Below are 16,857 nucleotides of genomic sequence, written 5' to 3' on the forward strand. Positions count from 1 at the left end.
TAGAACCCACGACCTCTGACTCCCAAACCCGGGTTCTTGCCACTGGGCCACGCTGCTTCCGACTGCTTCCACAGTCTTTTAGACTGTGAGCCCACTGTTGGGTAGGGCCTGTCTCTATATGTTGCCAACTTGGACTTCCCAAGCGCTTAGTACAGTGCCCTGCACCCAGTAAGCGCTCAATAAATACGATTGATTGATTGATTGACTGATCGGGCCGGCGCTTACCGAGTCCCTCGGGGCCTTGGCAGCACAAAGGGTGGGTTTGTGGGGATCCGGGCGGGCCTCCGGAGGCCGAGGGGAGGCGACCGTGGAGGGGAAGCCGGGCTACCGGCGGGATGAGGATGGCGACCCGGCCGCCTCGCAGCGCCCCGAAGCTCCCGCCCGGGGTCCAGGCGGCACGTGGGCGGGCGCGCAGGCGCAGAGCGCGCCGCCGTTGCCATGGGGACGGGAGGCCCCACCGCGTCTCCTTGGAGACGGTAGGCCCGCCGCGTCTCCCTGGAGACGGTAAACGGCGGCGGCGGCGGCCGCAGCGGGCTCATGTCGGACCTGGGCTCGGAGGAGTTTGAGGAAGAGGCGGAGCACGATCTCGGGGTGAGGGGCTGCCTGCCTGCCTGCCTGCTACCGTTCGCACCCCCCGGGTCTCACTGCGGGATGGGGAAAATCCTCAAAAATCTCCAGTGGCTACCAATCAATCTGCGCATCAGGCAGAAACTCCTCACCCTGGGCTTCAAGGCTGTCCATCACCTCGCCCCCTCCTACCTCACCTCCCTTCTCTCCTTCTCCGGCCCAGCCCGCACCCTCCGCCGCTAATCTCCTCACCGTACCTCGTTCTCGCCTGTCCCGCCATCGACCCCCGGCCCACGTCATCCCCCGGGCCTGGAATGCCCCCAATCTCTCTGCCCATCCGCCAAGCTCGCTCTCTTCCTCCCTTCAAGGCCCTGCTGAGAGCTCACCTCCTCCAGGAGGCCTTCCCAGACTGAGCCCCTTCCTTCCTCTCCCCCTCGTCCCCCCATCTTACCTCCTTCCCTTCCCCACAGCACCTGTATATATGTATATATGTTTGTACATATTTATTACTCTATTTATTTTACTTGTACATAGCTATTCTATTTATTTTATTTTGTTAGTATGTTTCGTTTTGTTCTCTGTCTCCCCCTTTTAGACTGTGAGCCCACTGTTGGGTAGGGACTGTCTCTATATGTTGCCAATTTGCACTTCCCAAGCGCTTAGTACAGTGCTCTGCACATAGTAAGCGCTCAATAAATACGATTGATGATGATGGGGAGGGAGGTCCTCCACCCTGAGGTCCCCAAAAGGCCCGTGGGCGGATGGAAGAAGAGATAATAATAATGATGGCATTTGTTAAGCGCTTACTATGTGCAAAAGCACTGTTCTAAGCGCCGGGGAGGATACAAGGTGATCAGGTTGTCCCACGTGGGGCTCACAGTTTAATCCCCATTTCACAGATGAGGTAACAGGCACAGAGAAGTGATGTGACTTTTAGACTGTGAGCCCACTGTTGGGTAGGGACTGTCTCTATGTGATGCCAATTTGTACTTCCCAAGCGCTTAGTACAATGCTCTGCACATAGTAAGCGCTCAATAAATACGATTGATTGATTGATTGATTGATTGACTTGCCCAAGGACACACAGCTGACAATTGGCAGAGCCGGGATTTGGACCCATGACCTCTGGCTCCCAAGCCCGGGCTCTTCCCATTGAGCCACGCTGCTTCTCTACTGTGGGAGACGTTCATCTGACGTATTGTGGCTCGGTGGAGAGAGCACGGGCTTCGGAGTCGGAAGTCATAGGTTCAAATCCCGACTCCGCCAGTGGTCAGCTGTGTGGCTTTGGGCAAGTCACTTCACTTCTCTGGGCCTCAGTTCCCTCCTCTGGAAAATGGGGATAAATCCTCTGGAAAATGGGGATTAACACTGTGAGCCCCTCCCCCCCCCCCCCACCATGGGACAACCTGATCACCTTGTAACTTCCCCAGCACTTAGAACAGTGCCTTGCACATCATAAGCGCTTAATAAATGCCATCATTATTACTGTTATAATTATGGGCGCCCCCTCCACCCACCTCTCGCGTCTCTCCTACTCCAACCCAGCCCCAAACTTGGCTCCTCTAACACCAGCCTCACCGCCGACCCTGGCCCAAGTCCTCCCTCTGCCCTGGATACCATAGTCCGTAGCTCTCCCCACCTTCCAAACCCTCTGAAAACCCCATAACTTCCAAAAGGCCTTCCCTAACTAAGCCCTCATTTCCCCTTATTTGCCTTCCGTTTTGCGTCATAGCTCTCCCCACCTTCCCAAAACCCTCGTAAAACCCCATAACTTTCAAAAGGCCTTCCCTAACTAAGCCCTCATTTCCCCTTATTTGCCTTCCGTTTTGCGTCACCTTGCTCTTGAGTGGGTACCCTAAAGCACATGCTATTCCCACCCGCAGCCCCACAGCACACATTTATATGCTTCTATATCCTGCCATTTCCCCTATCTGCAATTTTTTTTAATGGCATTTGTTAAGCACTGTGTCAGGCACTATTTTGAACACTGGAGTAGATACAAGACAATCAGGTTGGACACGGTCCCTGTCCCAGATAGGGCTCCTAGTCTTACTACCCACTGTACAGATGAGGCAACTAAAACACAGATAAGTTAAGTGACTTGCCCCAGGTCAAACAGCAGATGACTGGCAGAGCTGGGATTAGAACCCAGGTCCTCTGACTCCCATCTAGTTTTTTCCACTAGGCCATACCACTTTTCATTTATTGTAATGTCTGTCTCCCCCTCTAGATTGAAAGCTCCTTGTGGGCAAGGACTGTGTCTTCCAACACTATTGTACTGCACTCTCCCAAACACTTAGTACAGTGCTCTGCACCCAATAAGTGCTCAATAATAGCGATGATTGATTGATAAGGGAGGGGGCAGCTAGACATTTCCCAATATATTCCCTCACTGAATTTTAAATACAAGAGTATTTGTGTTATTGCACCAGCTCTGCCACTCACCTCCTGAAATGTCTTTGTCCCACGCGCTTCACCTCTGCTTGCCTCAGTTTCTCCAACTGTAAAATGCACCTAATGCAGTTGGTGGAGGGGGAGAGGAGACAGGGTGACAAATGACAGTTTGTAAAGCCTACAAGCTCTGGGTTTGATTTAACTGACGTTCAACAGGAAGGCTTCCTACCTCAATCTCCCTTCCCACTTCCTCCCCACCCCTTACTCCCCCAGACCCCACCAAACATTGAGGTTGCCCCTGGAGTTGACCCCAGTTTTGAAGAACCTACTGAAACTGATCCACTGTCATACAGCCATCCCCCAACTCCCAGTGATCCAGCTCCCATTAGCTCCCCATCTGCAAACCACGTCTTGTGCCTCCCATATTTCAAATCAAAACACACAAACACAAAACAAGAAAAAATCCAAACTCATATTTTTCACCTTTAGGCCTTGAGTATTGTAGTTGAACATTTTTGGACTAGGTGGCACAAACAGGTTATTGAACTTTACTTAGAATGAAGAGTTCTTTATTCATCACTCGATGGTATTTATTGAACACTTACTGTATGCAGAGCACTGTACTAAGCACTTAGGAGACTACAATAGAGTAAGTAGACACAATCCCTTTCCTCAAGGAGATTACAATCCTCTGTCATGTACATTTCTGCAAACTATATATAATGAGCTATCAAAAGATTAAGTGACAAAAATTGGATAAACTGTTTTCTTGACCAATTTTTGTCCACACTGGTTACTTGCAAGAGTTCATAGTTTGGGGGGACAGGGTAAAACAGGACCACAGGGCAAGTATGTCTGACCAGATTGGGGCTTCTTTGAGAAAGGCCTTCCAGCACTCAGGAACCACGGCTGTGAAGTCCAGATACTCCGGATAATTGAGAACACAAGCAGGTTTTTCTTCACTCGATCTAGTAACAGCTCATTTTTAGTTTGCAGAAATTTGTGTATAGATTTAAGAGATTTTAATTCCAAATAAAACATAATTCTACTGTACACATTACATAGTACACACATACACAGCCTCAGATACAATTGTGCCCAGCCCCAACTTGTCTCCTGATCAAGAAAGAAATGGCAAAAGTGGAAAGATTAAGAGAACTTTTATGGGATAAGTAAAGAACTCTCCAAATTCGCAACATCCAGTCCTGACTCCGGCTACTTTTGGGGACCCCAGAGACCAGCAGAGAGACCACTTCTAAACATCCATGATCTCCTCCCACTCCACCCCCTCCTCCCACTCCACCCCAGCAATTAAAAATGAAAATATTTGAACACAGGACAATGATTCCTTTAAAGCATGAATGTTTCATGAGTTTCCATTAACACCAATAAACACATCCTCACTAAAAGTGTAACTTTAACCGATGGATGAAGAATTCCCAGAAATCAGTGCCTTTTGCTTATCTGTCTTGTCTAGGAATATGAAGGTGACCGTAATGAAGCTGGTGAAAGGCATGGTCATGGCAAAGCAAGATTACCCAATGGGGACACATATGAAGGGCGGTATGAAAATGGAAAAAGATGTGGTCAGGCAAGAATGAATTATGTGGTGTTTTATGCAGTATTATAATTGTAGTTGACTTAGTTTTGAGCTTAAAGTTAAAAAATGACTATGATTGCATTTACAATTAATATGTTGCAGGGGACCTACAGGTTTAAAAATGGGGCCCGCTACATTGGAGAATACCTCAACAACAGAAAACATGGTAAAGGCACCTTCATCTATCCGGATGGATCAAAATATGAAGGTAAAGTGTCACAAAGTCGCTGTAAAAAGCAATCATAGGTTTCTCCTTTCTCAGAAGCGAATGCTTAGGAAATTGAGGGCTAAAATATGATGATAGCTCTGGGCCCCTTCTACCTTTACTTCCATCCCGAAGGGTTTTGATCATTTTGAGAAGAGATTCAGTGGTCCTTGTCTCAGCCAGAATAAGCCAAGAATCCATCACAACTCCTGAGGGTGCAGAGGGTTGAGGAGAATAACAGCAGAACCAATTCCTCCTCCTGAGGAATCTCCCAGCCTAGATGTTCCCCCAGTCCTGAAGTTGGCCCCTCAGGATGCCTGTAGTGTTCCCTGGCCAGGTCTAGGGAACTTGAGACTGCCCCACCTCCCACCCCAATGGGTAAGGCAGAGGATGTTCTCAGCCCAGTAATACCAGTTGACATTAGCACCTTTGTATCCTGTACCTGGCCACAGGAAAAAATGGCCCAAGAGCTTTCTGGGGTGGCTAACATTTTGCCACACCCCTTTGGGAGGCCATTTTTCTTTCCATCCCAGCAGTAGATTTAGGTTATCAAGCCATTTCCTGCTAAGTCTTTTCCGCTTTCGATGTGAAGGTCTTTCCTCCACTGAGGAATGATCTATAGTAGCTGACATTTTCACAGTTGAGTGTCAAGATATTGATAGGGCACTGATGCACAAAACTGTTTGACGTGGTTTCAGTAGAAGAAGATCCATCAGAAGTGACCAGGCAAAAGTAAAACCTTTTTCAGGGAAAATAGTAAAGCCTTTGGGGAGGAAGTTGGTGGGGGGGGTGGGCGGGTAGGGAGAGGGGCCCAGACCTACCCTGGGAAATCTTCCTAGGAACCCCCCAGTTTGGGAAGCACTGGCCAAGATGTTTATCCAGGAGAAGGCCATAGTGTTTTCCCTCTGTAGGCTTATCCACCTCTTCACAGAGAGAATATAGTATCTGAGGGAAACCGCGTCTCACTTGAGGAAAGGAAGAAAAGAAAATTGCATCCCCTTAAATAGAAAAGCCCCCGCCTCTGGTGTCAGGATAGACACATTTGGTCTTGCTGCCTGCTTCAACCTTCCCTTTCCTCAGAGAAAACAGATGATCTAAGAGAGGCACCATCTGCTTCGTTAACCAGCTTTAGGGGATCTCTTTCTACAGTGGCAGTTCATTTGAGGATTAGTCTCTTCTGTTATGAGCTTGCTCTGATTACTGTTTACCCCTGTTTGCCTCTGTTTCCTGTCCCTGTGTGAAAACTCGGACTCTGTCTGGAGTATTGTCTGCATTCCAAAAGAAAGGCTTAGAACAAGGCCTTTTAGAACCCGTTAAGATAGTCTGCAGTTGAAGAATAAAGCTTGTTGAAAACACTTACAAATATTCTTAAATGGTGCTGTACTATGTATTTGAGAAACGACTTCTCTTATTGAATCACTCCATCAACTATTAAAGAGATGGAATACTGTTTACGTACTGTAGGAAAATAGTTCTTGGGGCATCAGGAAAATAAAAAAATAATCTTCTAAACAAAATATAGAGGAGTAGGAGGCTGGCTATTATCAATGAAAATAATTTATTGAGCACTCAAAAGTGCATATTTTACCCTAATTATTTGATACAGAAGGCCAGTGAAAGATGTAGCTGCCACCATTAAAGACTTGATTGCTTTCTCTTTGTAATCTGGGGCCTAACACAAATTAGAGTGTGTGCGAAAGTGACAAAGCATTTATCAATAAGGACAGACCTTGCTAAGGGTGAGAATAAATTTGATGGCGCACGACAGGCAGGAAAATATGCCAGATGGGGTAGTGTGAATTAAGAAGAAAATGAGTGGTTTGGAAAGAAACAAGATCAGGAAGAAAAGAGAAAGAGAAAAAAAAATTGGAGGTTGAGGAGGAAGAGAAAGAAAGACAAGGAAAATGGACTGAGTCACAGGACGAATTTTTTTTGCAAGATAATAATGTTTAGTGATCATATTCTCCACAAACTACTCAGGCTATCAAGGATTCTGAAAATTATATCTTCCACATATAGGTGGTACTACTTACTTATCTGCATAATTAATGTTTTCAGTTTGCCCCTAGAAAATAAAAGACCCCTGGCTTCATTCAGGGATGACAGACAGATTCAGAAGAGACAGATTCAAATGCAGACACAGAGGGAAAGACCCTCAGACACCCACCCCGAGAGAAGGCGGGAAACATGAAGATGGTCACAGACTAACTTACCTCATTACCATTGTCCTGGTTGGCATTGGCCTCCGTGGCCAAAAGCGGGACCTTCGTGAACCTGGTAGCCTTGAGCGTCAGCGTGCAGACGGTGGGACTGAGACATCGGTAGCTGGGTAGTAGAGTTGTCCTGTGGTTTGAAGGCGAGGAAAAGCCACTCACAGCTTCCTTCTCCCCAGGTGTCACACCATGGTGTTGCTACTAGGCCTTTGAGAACCGGCAGAGGCCGGGAGTTCCACTTGGTGGGAAGGAAGATGAAGACGGACAGGCTCTTTTCCCTCCAGTCCTCACCTCCGGGGTGGCAAGGCTACAGGAAATGGGAGGAAGTACGTTAGAGATTGAGAGGGCCCCACTCATCATCATCATCAATCGTATTTATTGAGCGCTTACTGTGTGCAGAGCACTGTACTAAGCGCAGGCCAAATGCCCCTGCGAACTTCTCCGCACCTACCAGATAGCAACTCTTCCCATATTACACCATTACAGGTCCAGTTCTCACCCATTATTCCCTCTGCCAGGAAGTTTCAACATCAGGGGATTGTTTCACAGACATAACCTGAATTGGACTGTGTGTCCCTTTGGCTTTTATGTTTTTTGCATTGTCTATTTCAGGAGACTGGGTAAATGACCAAAGACAAGGCCAAGGAGTTTACTACTATGTAAATAAAGACACCTACACTGGAGAATGGTTTAGTCACCAAAGGTTCGCTTTACTATTCTTTATCAATGAAATCTGAACTATGTTATAGCTTTAGGCTGATTTTATTTAAAGAAAGATGCTGAAAATCAGTCTTAAACATGCCAACTGAATCAGACTACTTATGTGCATTATTAGAACAAGCTACAGGGCAACAGCTTTTTATTTCCCTATTCTTTTTTTAATGAAGAGGTAGCGGAATGGACACCAAAAGTTTTTTTTAGACTCAGTTAAATAGTAAACGTAACAATAAATGTGGTTTCCATGAATTTTCTTTTCCCATGCATATTGAAAAACAAGTTCTGCCCTTTTAATTTTAAGGGACATAAAATGAAAAGAGATTATTTTTCTTAAGCCAGGCATGGACAAGGTACCTATCTCTATGCTGACACCGGCTCTAAATATGTTGGCACCTGGCTAAGTGGACAGCAGGATGGAGCCGCTGAACTTATTCACCTAAACCACAGATACCAGGGCAAGTTTGTGAACAAAAACGTAAGTCCTTCTAAACATATTTTTTGCACGAAACAAACCCACAAAACACAAGGACTGAATTGGTTTCAAAATTCACAAATTCACTTGATCTCAGTAAAATCATCGATTTCCTCCTACTCCTTTCCTCCGTTTTGTGTAAAATAGTCTTGTACTCACACTTTATTTTTTGGACCTTAATGCTCCTCTTTCTCTCTTCTCTGCACAGCCAGTGGGACTAGGGAAGTACATTTTTGACATTGGGTGTGAACAGCATGGTGAATATGTACCAGCAGATCAGGTAAATTGCATAGCAGGTGGTAAATCACATTGTATTGATTTAAGGAGAGGCCTAGTGAGAAAAACAGTTAAGATAGACTTTAGTTTTGTATTACTTTCTTTGGGTCCAAACCCACAAAATTAGATTGTCTCCCCTGCAAGATTAGTAAACTCCTTGAGGGCAGCGATCATGTCTACTAACTCTAGTTGTACTCTCTCAAGGACTTAGTACAGTGCTCTGCTCAAGAGTAAATGTTCAATTGACTGATTAGGAAGAGAGTGATGCAATGTTCCATGTATGTTTTTGTATGTGTGCATGAGTGGTTAGAAAATATATACAGATACTGGGAGAAAGAGAAAGTAAACTCTGGGTGGGTGGGCGTGTTTGGGGGGGTGAACGCTATAGTTTAAGACCCATTTCCTGCCCTCATGGAATGTGGAGTCTTCTGATAAAATGGAACCACGACACTATTTCAAACATCCTAGTTAGGGGACTCCTGGGTCCCCTATGCGATCCCGGAGGTGGATTGGTTGGGAGCAGCAGATCAAGAACTGGCCGAAAGCAGTTCTTTTCCTGTTCCAGCCACTCCCAAACACTAAATCTCCAGAGTGAAAATGACGCCTTCTCTCCCTGCCACACGCTAACCCAGTAATCTCAAGGACAGGGTTAAGGGGACCCCTGCCTTGGGATGAGAAACAGGATTCAGCCATCCGCTCTTTCGCCGGCAGCCTGGGATGTGACCAGGCTGGGCAGGCTAACAATAACCTGGCCTCCAGGTCAGAGTTGAGCTAGGGATTCAATCAACCAATCAATCAATCGTATTTATTGAGCGCTTACTGTGTGCAGAGCACTGTACTAAGTGCTTGGGAAGTACAAGTTGGCAACATATAGAGACAGTCCCTACCCAACAGTGGGCTCCATGGAGGGTGATCGACCCCTCGGCTCCTGGGGCAGGAAGGGTGGTCAGCTGTAGCTACCCTGCCCGTATATATCAGAGTTGGGAAGTCTGGGGAACGTGAGGGCAAGCTGTCCCTTTAGTAGGTCCTGGCCACACACCCTGATGGTTGTGGCCCTCACTTGTCCATTGGGGTTAGGCCAAAGGGTCAGTCCATCCCTGGCCCTGGGACTCCATGAGGACCAGTAGTCCACCTACTCCATGCGCTAGGCCCACCCAGGCAGCCTGGGAGATCCACTGGGGTCAAGCTAGAATGGACCATGCCTCAACCTCGAGGGCCCTGGAGCCCGGTGAGGGCAGAAAACACCACGGCAGTCCCTCCCTCCCTTCCCCACTCTCTCCCATTCCGCCCTCCCCCTCTATTTTTGCAACATTTGAAAGACTCTGCACTATTAAAATTATAATGAGGAGTTATCAACTTAGCCTTTTTTCATGTTTTCAACAAATCAGCCAATAAAACTATAACCCTCAAACATAGGCTTCTCGATGGTTCGGAGCATGGATCGATCCTTTTATAACCGTGAACTGAAATCTTGTTACTTCAAAAAAATAATCATACTTTATTTTTTCTTTCTTAGCCTTGACACAATGAGCTAAAGGTTGAGCCCCATATTTTGGAAGGCCAAATAACATTCATGCCAACAGCACTAAGGAAAACAAAATTGAGTTAACTTAGTGGTGATAGTTTCCATAGGGAGACAAAACCCTTGCCCCATATAATCCAGTTTCCATAGGGAGACAAAACCCTTGCCCCATATAATCCACAGAGTTGAATTTACATACTGTTCAAAGGTCTGTTGGATGGAATTCATTACTTAAAAAACACCAGTGAAACTATGGTTTCAGATCATAAGAATATCTCAGGGAAAACCTTTGTATGTCTAGAGATTCACATTTTGCCTTACCCTTTTTTCGTCATTTCCCTAAGAAATTTTTTGGTATCCTTGATTTACTCTATTCTATTTATTTTGCTTAGCCATCTGCAGCTAAAGAAAAGAGAAAAGGAAGCAAAAATGTACCTTTTCTTTCTGAATATGGGAAGCCACCCACTTTGGAAAGTGTTCTCTTCAAGGAACCCAATCAAACATATTCATTGAGCACTGACTCTGCGCCAAGCACTGAAATAAGACATCAGGGGAGTATAAGAGAGTTAGTAGACATGATCCCTGCCTTCAAGGAGCTTACAGCCTAGCAATGAAACAGAGATGTCTTCTGGGTTTAGTTGAAGTGTGTCTGTGTGCTGTTACTGCCATATAGCAAAATATCAATAATGTGGAAAACAATCATTTTCTACATTTCTTCAAATATCATTATTTTCTTCCTGAAAAAAACTTGTAAAACATTTTTTTTATGTTATAATTTGGTGTTTGGCTATCCTTATTTTAACAGCTCTTGTTCCTGAAGACTTATGTTTCCAGATTTTCCTTCCAAATGACTTTTTGGGCCTTCCTCACTTTTAAATGAAAATAATTTAATACTCCTGAGGTAGTAGTTCTCTCAGGTTTTAGAGTCTAGGAAGCAAAGTATAATGACTGGGTTAAATGGCAAAAATTGGGATATCTCTATTCCCTATAGTCCAATGTAGTTAATTGTGTAATATAATATGAGAGAGTTGTTCTCTACCATTACTGAGTACGCTATACTCAGCTCTTTATAATTTTGCCGTAGTTGGAAAATTGAGGCACAAACTGCAATTTACCACAAATCATTCTTAAAATAAACGTGCTTCAAGAGCTCCTATTCATTCTGCCTATTAAGCAGTGACAGCGTGGAATTGCACCATAAGTCAGTTGCATTTCAAAACCATGAGCTGAGCTGTCTAAAGGGTACTGCATGGGTTCAAATCCCAGCTCCGCCAACTGTCAGCTGTGTGACTTTGGGCAAGTCACTTCACTTCTCTGTGCCTCAGTTACCTCATCTGTAAAATGGGGATTGAAACTGTGAGCCCCCCTTGGGACAATCTGATCACCTTGTAACCTCCCTAGCGCTTAGAACAGTGCTTTGCACATAGTAAGCGCTTAACAAAAAAACATCATTATTATTATTATTATTACTGCAATTGTTGTTTGAGCAGTAGGTGCAGTGCCTTCTGGGAGGAGGTGGCAAAAGGAAGCGTCTCCTCAACTGTTAGGGTGAGGGGTTCCCTTGAGGTGGTGGGATTATCCATCCTCCTCACCCAGAACCCTTGGGACCCATAAGCAGCAGTGTGGCCTAGTGAATTGAGCAAGGGCCTGAGGGTCAGAAGGACCTGGGTTCTAATCCCCACTCCGCCACTTGTCTGCTGTGTGACCTTGGGCAAATCACTTAACTTCTCTGTACCTCAGCTACTTCCTCTGTAAAATGGGGATGAAGACTGTGAGCCCCATGTGGGACAGGGACTGTGTCCAACACAGTTCCTGCACATAGTAAGCATTTAACAGATACCGTTAAAAACAAACAAACCAAGGAAGTACTCCCATCTCCGGGAGTGGGCTCGACTCCTAACCTTCCTACACTGTAGGGGTTTGGTGGGGAGGCAGGGAGGGAGATGGGGCAAGTTCAGTGTTGTGCAATAGGCCCAGAAGCCCCTAGGCCCAGGCTTGAAGGCAAATCCAGTCATTGCTTTGCTCATTAAACTCTGTGCATCTCCTGGAATCCCCGGCTGAGACTACTGGGACCAGGAAGTTTGCTCTATGTAAACTCTAGTACACTCCTTTTTTGGTCTTCCCAGTCAGTCAAGCATTAGTATTTAGTGAGCCTTTACTGTGTGCAGGGCCCTGTATTCAGCACTTGGGAGAGTACAGTATAACAGAGTTGGTAGACACATTCCCTGCCCACAGTGAGCTGACAATCTAGAGGGGGAGACAGACATTAATATGAATAAATTACAGATATGTACAGATATGTGGCGTAAGTGCTGTGGGGTAGAGGGTGAGGGGACTATCAAATGCTTAAAGGGTACAGATCCCAATGCAAAGGCAATGCATAAGGGAGAGGGAATAGGGGAAAAGAGGGCTTAATCAGGGAAGGCTTCTCGGAGGAGATGTGACTTCAATAGGCTTTGAAGTGGGGGAAAGACATTGTCTGCCATATATGGAGGGGGAGGGAGTTTCAGGCCAGAAACTATTTTGGCTTTCCATAGAATATTGTTCAATTTTACTATCTCATCCTAAAGTCATAGGAATGGAAGGACCATGCAAACTTGACCTTAAGCTCGTCTCCCTCGCCAGCAACTCTTTGCTCACATCCTCCCTCCTACCTGGAATCCCTCCCTCTTCATTTCCGACGGCCCAGCAGTCTTCCCATCTGCAAAGCCCTCCTCAAATCTCATCTCTTCCAGAGACTTCCCTGACTAACTTCTCATCAAGCGTTTTTGTTCTCGTCCAAGATCTGGGGACTATTGTCATGTTTCACTAATGACTCTTTAGCATTACAACAGAAAAAAACCAGAAATATTGCCCTTTTAAAGCTTGAGTTGCATGAAAATACAATATTTATATTTCAAATGATCCTGGGTATAGTTTCAATTGTGTTTTATAAAACATTAGGACAGAGGGGAAGAAGAGGAGGAGGAGGAATCTTTATCAGCTGCTTCTCCAAAATGGAGAGTTTCCAAAATCACCCCATTAGCCCTCTGGACAGCAACCGATGAAGAGCCCCCGGCCCCGGTCACCACGGTGCTATCTTCAGAAGGGGTATACATGTCTGAAGGTACAGTACTAAAATGGTCCTGGGTTATGGAAGGGGATGATGGCAGCTCAGTGGTGGTGTTGGCCACTGCCGAGGCCTCTCTTGGTGACCACAGAAGACACAGTCAGATGACTCTGGCCCAAGGAAGGCAGGGAGGGAAGGATGGTGAGACAGCACTAGACAGGGCTCCGCCAACCCCTTCCTGGACCTCTTGTCAAGATGGGGTTAGACAGGCTTCTTCCTAGCCCTTCCCCGAATCACTGCCAACCTACTTCTCTTTGGGGCTTCCTCACATTTCTTCTCTGTGCACCCCCGGGCTGACTATTTCCCTGGTCCTTCTGATACTCCTTACGGAAAATGGACATTGTCCCTGAAGCACCATTTTCTGCTACCCAAGAAATACTGGCTTCACCCCTTTTAGACTGTGAGCCCACTGTTGGGTAGGGACTGTCTCTATAGGTTGCCAACTTGTACTTCCCAAGCGCTTAGTACAGTGCTCTGCACACAGTAAGCACTCAATAAATACGATTGATGATGATGATGATGATGGTATACTTGATCTTCTGCCCAAGTCCTTAACCAACTCCCTTGAAGCCTAAGCAATCTTAAACGAAAAGAAGCAGGGTGACCTAGTCAATAGAGTTCAGGCCTGAGAGTCAGAGGACCTGGATTCTAATTCCAATTCCCCATTTTATCTGCTGCTTAGCCTTGGGCAAGTCATTTAACTTCTCTGTGCATCAGTTACCTCATCTGTAAAACAGGGATTAAGACTGCGTGCCCCACGTAGTATATGGACTGAGTCTGACCTGATGATCTTGTATCTACTCCAGCACTTAGTACAATGCCTAGCACATAGTAAGCACTTTACAAATACCATTTAAAAAAGCTTCCAGAGCAGTGTTTACCAATTCCAAAGCCTTACAGCATATAAGTATAAATAATGGCCACAGTGGCACTTACTGTTTTACCCGTGCAGCGTTCAGGACATTTCTGGCTTACTTGCACCTCTGAGCTTCCAAAAAAATCACATTTGGCAAGTTTGTAAAGCCTTGGCCACCTTATTTTCAGTGATCTGCAGGGGTCTCTGCTTGACGCCAATTTTCTTCCTTTGGTTTTCCTGTTTCTTCTGGGGGGAAGATGGTGAGAGGGAGCCATCTCTAGTTGAAGTTGCAGAGAGTAGAGAAGCTGAACCCGACGCCAAGCCAGGGGAAGACTTGCAAGAAGAAGAAAAGGACAAAGAGGAACCCAAGGAGGAGCCCGAAGAGGAAGTCAAAGATGATAACATGGATCAGGGTGAGGAAATTAGGAAAAGAGAGGAAAGCCAATGGTTGAAGCTACAGTGACCTAGCGACTGAATGCTTGTCCATTTGGGGGAGTGCCATTCTTTCTTAGAGAAGTCAAACTGAGTCCCTTTTCCCCACTCCCCCAGATCAAGACTTTCTTCCACTGGAAACAAGTTTAAAATCCCCTTTCTCCCTGACACCTTCCCCCAAAATGAGCTTTAATGGTGGGTTTTACTGGTGGAAAAGGAAATCGGCAATGACCGCTTGGGGGTAAAGGTTATCACTGAAGTTTCTTTTCCTGAATTATAATTGTCATTTTTTGAGGGAAATGATGCTGTTGCACATCATATTCACCAACTCAAATTCATGGCTTGCTTTAGACATAGACACAAATTATGACAACGTTCATCCAAACTTGTCAATAACACTTTTCAAGTAGATGAATGCCTAACAACAACCTTCAAAATAAGAATTTTTCTTGTAACATTATATTTCTTACATTAAATGTAGCTGGATAGTTTGGGGTTTAAGAATCTTTTCCCAAAATATCAGTTTTACTTTAGCGACTTCTGACGGGTAAGTACTTACCCAATCACAGTCCGATAGGAAAGGTTAGTCACTTTAAAACATCTTTCCTATGTAAGACCCCAACTAAAAAGTCTCAGTCAGTTGAGATAATCCAGCAAGTAGATGTGAGCTTGTTATGGTCAGGGACTGTATCTATTTGTTGTTGTACTCTCCCAAGCACTTACTACAGTGCTTTGCACATGGTAAGCACTCAATAAATATGACTGAATGAATTAGGATTCTGAAAGTCTGCATTGAGTTTCTGCTTCAACCATTGCTTTGTGATTTAGGCACATTTAAGCTTGTTTTCCTGCGGTTGCTTTTCTATAAATTTGAAATTTACAAATAGTAGAACTACTTGTACCTTCCTAGAGGAACTATTGTGAGGGGCCAATAAATAAATTATAAAGAAGTTTGCAGATTTAAAGTACATAATACAAATATAGACTTTCTCTAGACATTATTAGAAAAGAATTGCAAGGAAGGCTTTTGCAGATTAGGTCATATAAAACAAGTAAACACATGAAACAAATTGCCCTAATTAAACAAAAGTCACCTCAGCAGGAAGTACTTGCATAAGCTTAAAATCATCAGAATTTGGAAGGCACTTAAGGTTTTTCTAACTCCATTTTGTTCATCATTTTCTCATTAATTCTCATTAGATAGCAAGAGTTGCAGACTGCAAGTACTAAGAAGAGATGCTCATAAAAGTCCTAAAACATTTTTTATAGCATCTGGTAAAGATTTAGCAAATCCTTACAGTAATTTTGGTTCTTTCATTCAGGATTTCTGAGTAAAAGGTAGCAAATGATCTATGAAACCCTGAAAGCTGTATCTATTCCAAAAAACATAAAGACCCTATTAAGCAGGAATATGAGTTTTTTTGGCTTTTGCCCTGGCATTTCCTTTGGCATTGTTGATATGACAAATGAGACATTTTAAATCTAAAATAAGTAGCAGTAAAAACAAGCCTGTTGCATTGACATTCATTTTCTGTGTGTTAATAGTCACAGTATCATGTCTATGAGAGACGACTTGAACTATTGAAGGATTTCAAAAATTAATTCAATTAAAATAAATCCCACGTCTCCTATTTCTTTCCCAACAGAAAATGTCATGGCAGATGAGAAAGAAGAGGAAGTGAGAATGTCAGAAGCTTCAGATGTAAACTAAGAGGACTAAAGCAAAGCTGTTTCTTCTTCATAAACTACAGAAATTTTATTTCACACAACTGTTTGTTAAAGGGGGTTGAATTTAAATATGCAAATAAAGGTGTTCATGATAGTTTACTTTAAAAATACACATGGTAACAAGCTGAGGTCAGGGTAGGGTGTGGGAAAGGGGTTGGCAGTGAGATAGATGAGATGGGGACACAGCAAGTAAGCTGGTACTAATGGAGTAGAGCGGGCAGCCTGGGCTGAAGTAGGAAATTAGTGAGATGCGGTAGGAAGGGGGAAGAAAAGCTGAGTACATTGTACTCTCCCAAGTGCTCACTACAGTGCTCTGCCCATAGTGAGCACTCAATAAATACTATTGACGAGGATGAGAGGCCCAATACTGATCTCGCCCCAATTTTTCCCCTTCTCCCCTCCCGCCCTTCTAGCCCTCATTCCAACCTGTCTATGGGCCAGTGGGAGAGAAGCCGGTGAAAAGCTGATTTCTTTTCCTACCTGTGTTTATTATTAATACCTACTTTCACACTCTATTGCATTTTCATCAAGTTTAATCTCATTGTGTCCTCCAAAACATTGTAAGCACCTCAGAGACACAGATCATGTCTCGTATTTCTTCGGCTTGGGCCCCAGCTGCCTGGAATAGCATGCTGCATAGAGCAGGCCCTCAATAATGCTGCCAGTGAAAACGACGACTTTAGCCATATGTATTCCATGATTACATCATTCGGATATTATGCAAACAAGATGAGAGTCTTACACCCTGAAAACTAAGCAATTGCTA

At 44.7% G+C, this 16,857-nt stretch overlaps 2 protein-coding genes across 3 annotated transcripts in view; one reads left to right on the forward strand and one right to left on the reverse strand.

Moving 5' to 3' along the window:
* The window catches only part of SLC37A1 (solute carrier family 37 member 1), a 90,001-nt gene extending 82,984 nt beyond the window's left edge, over positions 1 to 7,017 (reverse strand). The window contains exons 1-2 of one of the 2 annotated variants that reach the window (XM_038760372.1): positions 6,980 to 7,017; positions 3,013 to 3,081 (exon numbers count right to left, since the gene is read on the reverse strand). The gene's annotated coding sequence lies outside the window, so the exon portion shown is untranslated. Of the gene's footprint in view, positions 1 to 225; positions 351 to 3,012; positions 3,082 to 6,979 lie in introns of those variants that run through there. The other variant, XM_038760371.1, reaches the window with a different exon arrangement.
* On the forward strand, positions 496 to 16,190 carry RSPH1 (radial spoke head component 1). The gene is made up of 9 exons (XM_038760373.1): positions 496 to 591; positions 4,439 to 4,552; positions 4,664 to 4,769; positions 7,592 to 7,682; positions 8,036 to 8,171; positions 8,377 to 8,448; positions 12,910 to 13,072; positions 14,189 to 14,344; positions 16,010 to 16,190. The coding sequence occupies exons 1-9, from the start codon at positions 538 to 540 to the stop codon at positions 16,072 to 16,074; spliced, it is 957 nt and encodes a 318-aa protein (XP_038616301.1). The 5' UTR covers positions 496 to 537; the 3' UTR covers positions 16,075 to 16,190.
* Positions 16,191 to 16,857: the final 667 nt, after the last annotated feature.

The sequence above is a fragment of the Tachyglossus aculeatus genome, chromosome 18, assembly GCF_015852505.1.
Source record: "Tachyglossus aculeatus isolate mTacAcu1 chromosome 18, mTacAcu1.pri, whole genome shotgun sequence".
NCBI lineage: Eukaryota > Metazoa > Chordata > Mammalia > Monotremata > Tachyglossidae > Tachyglossus > Tachyglossus aculeatus.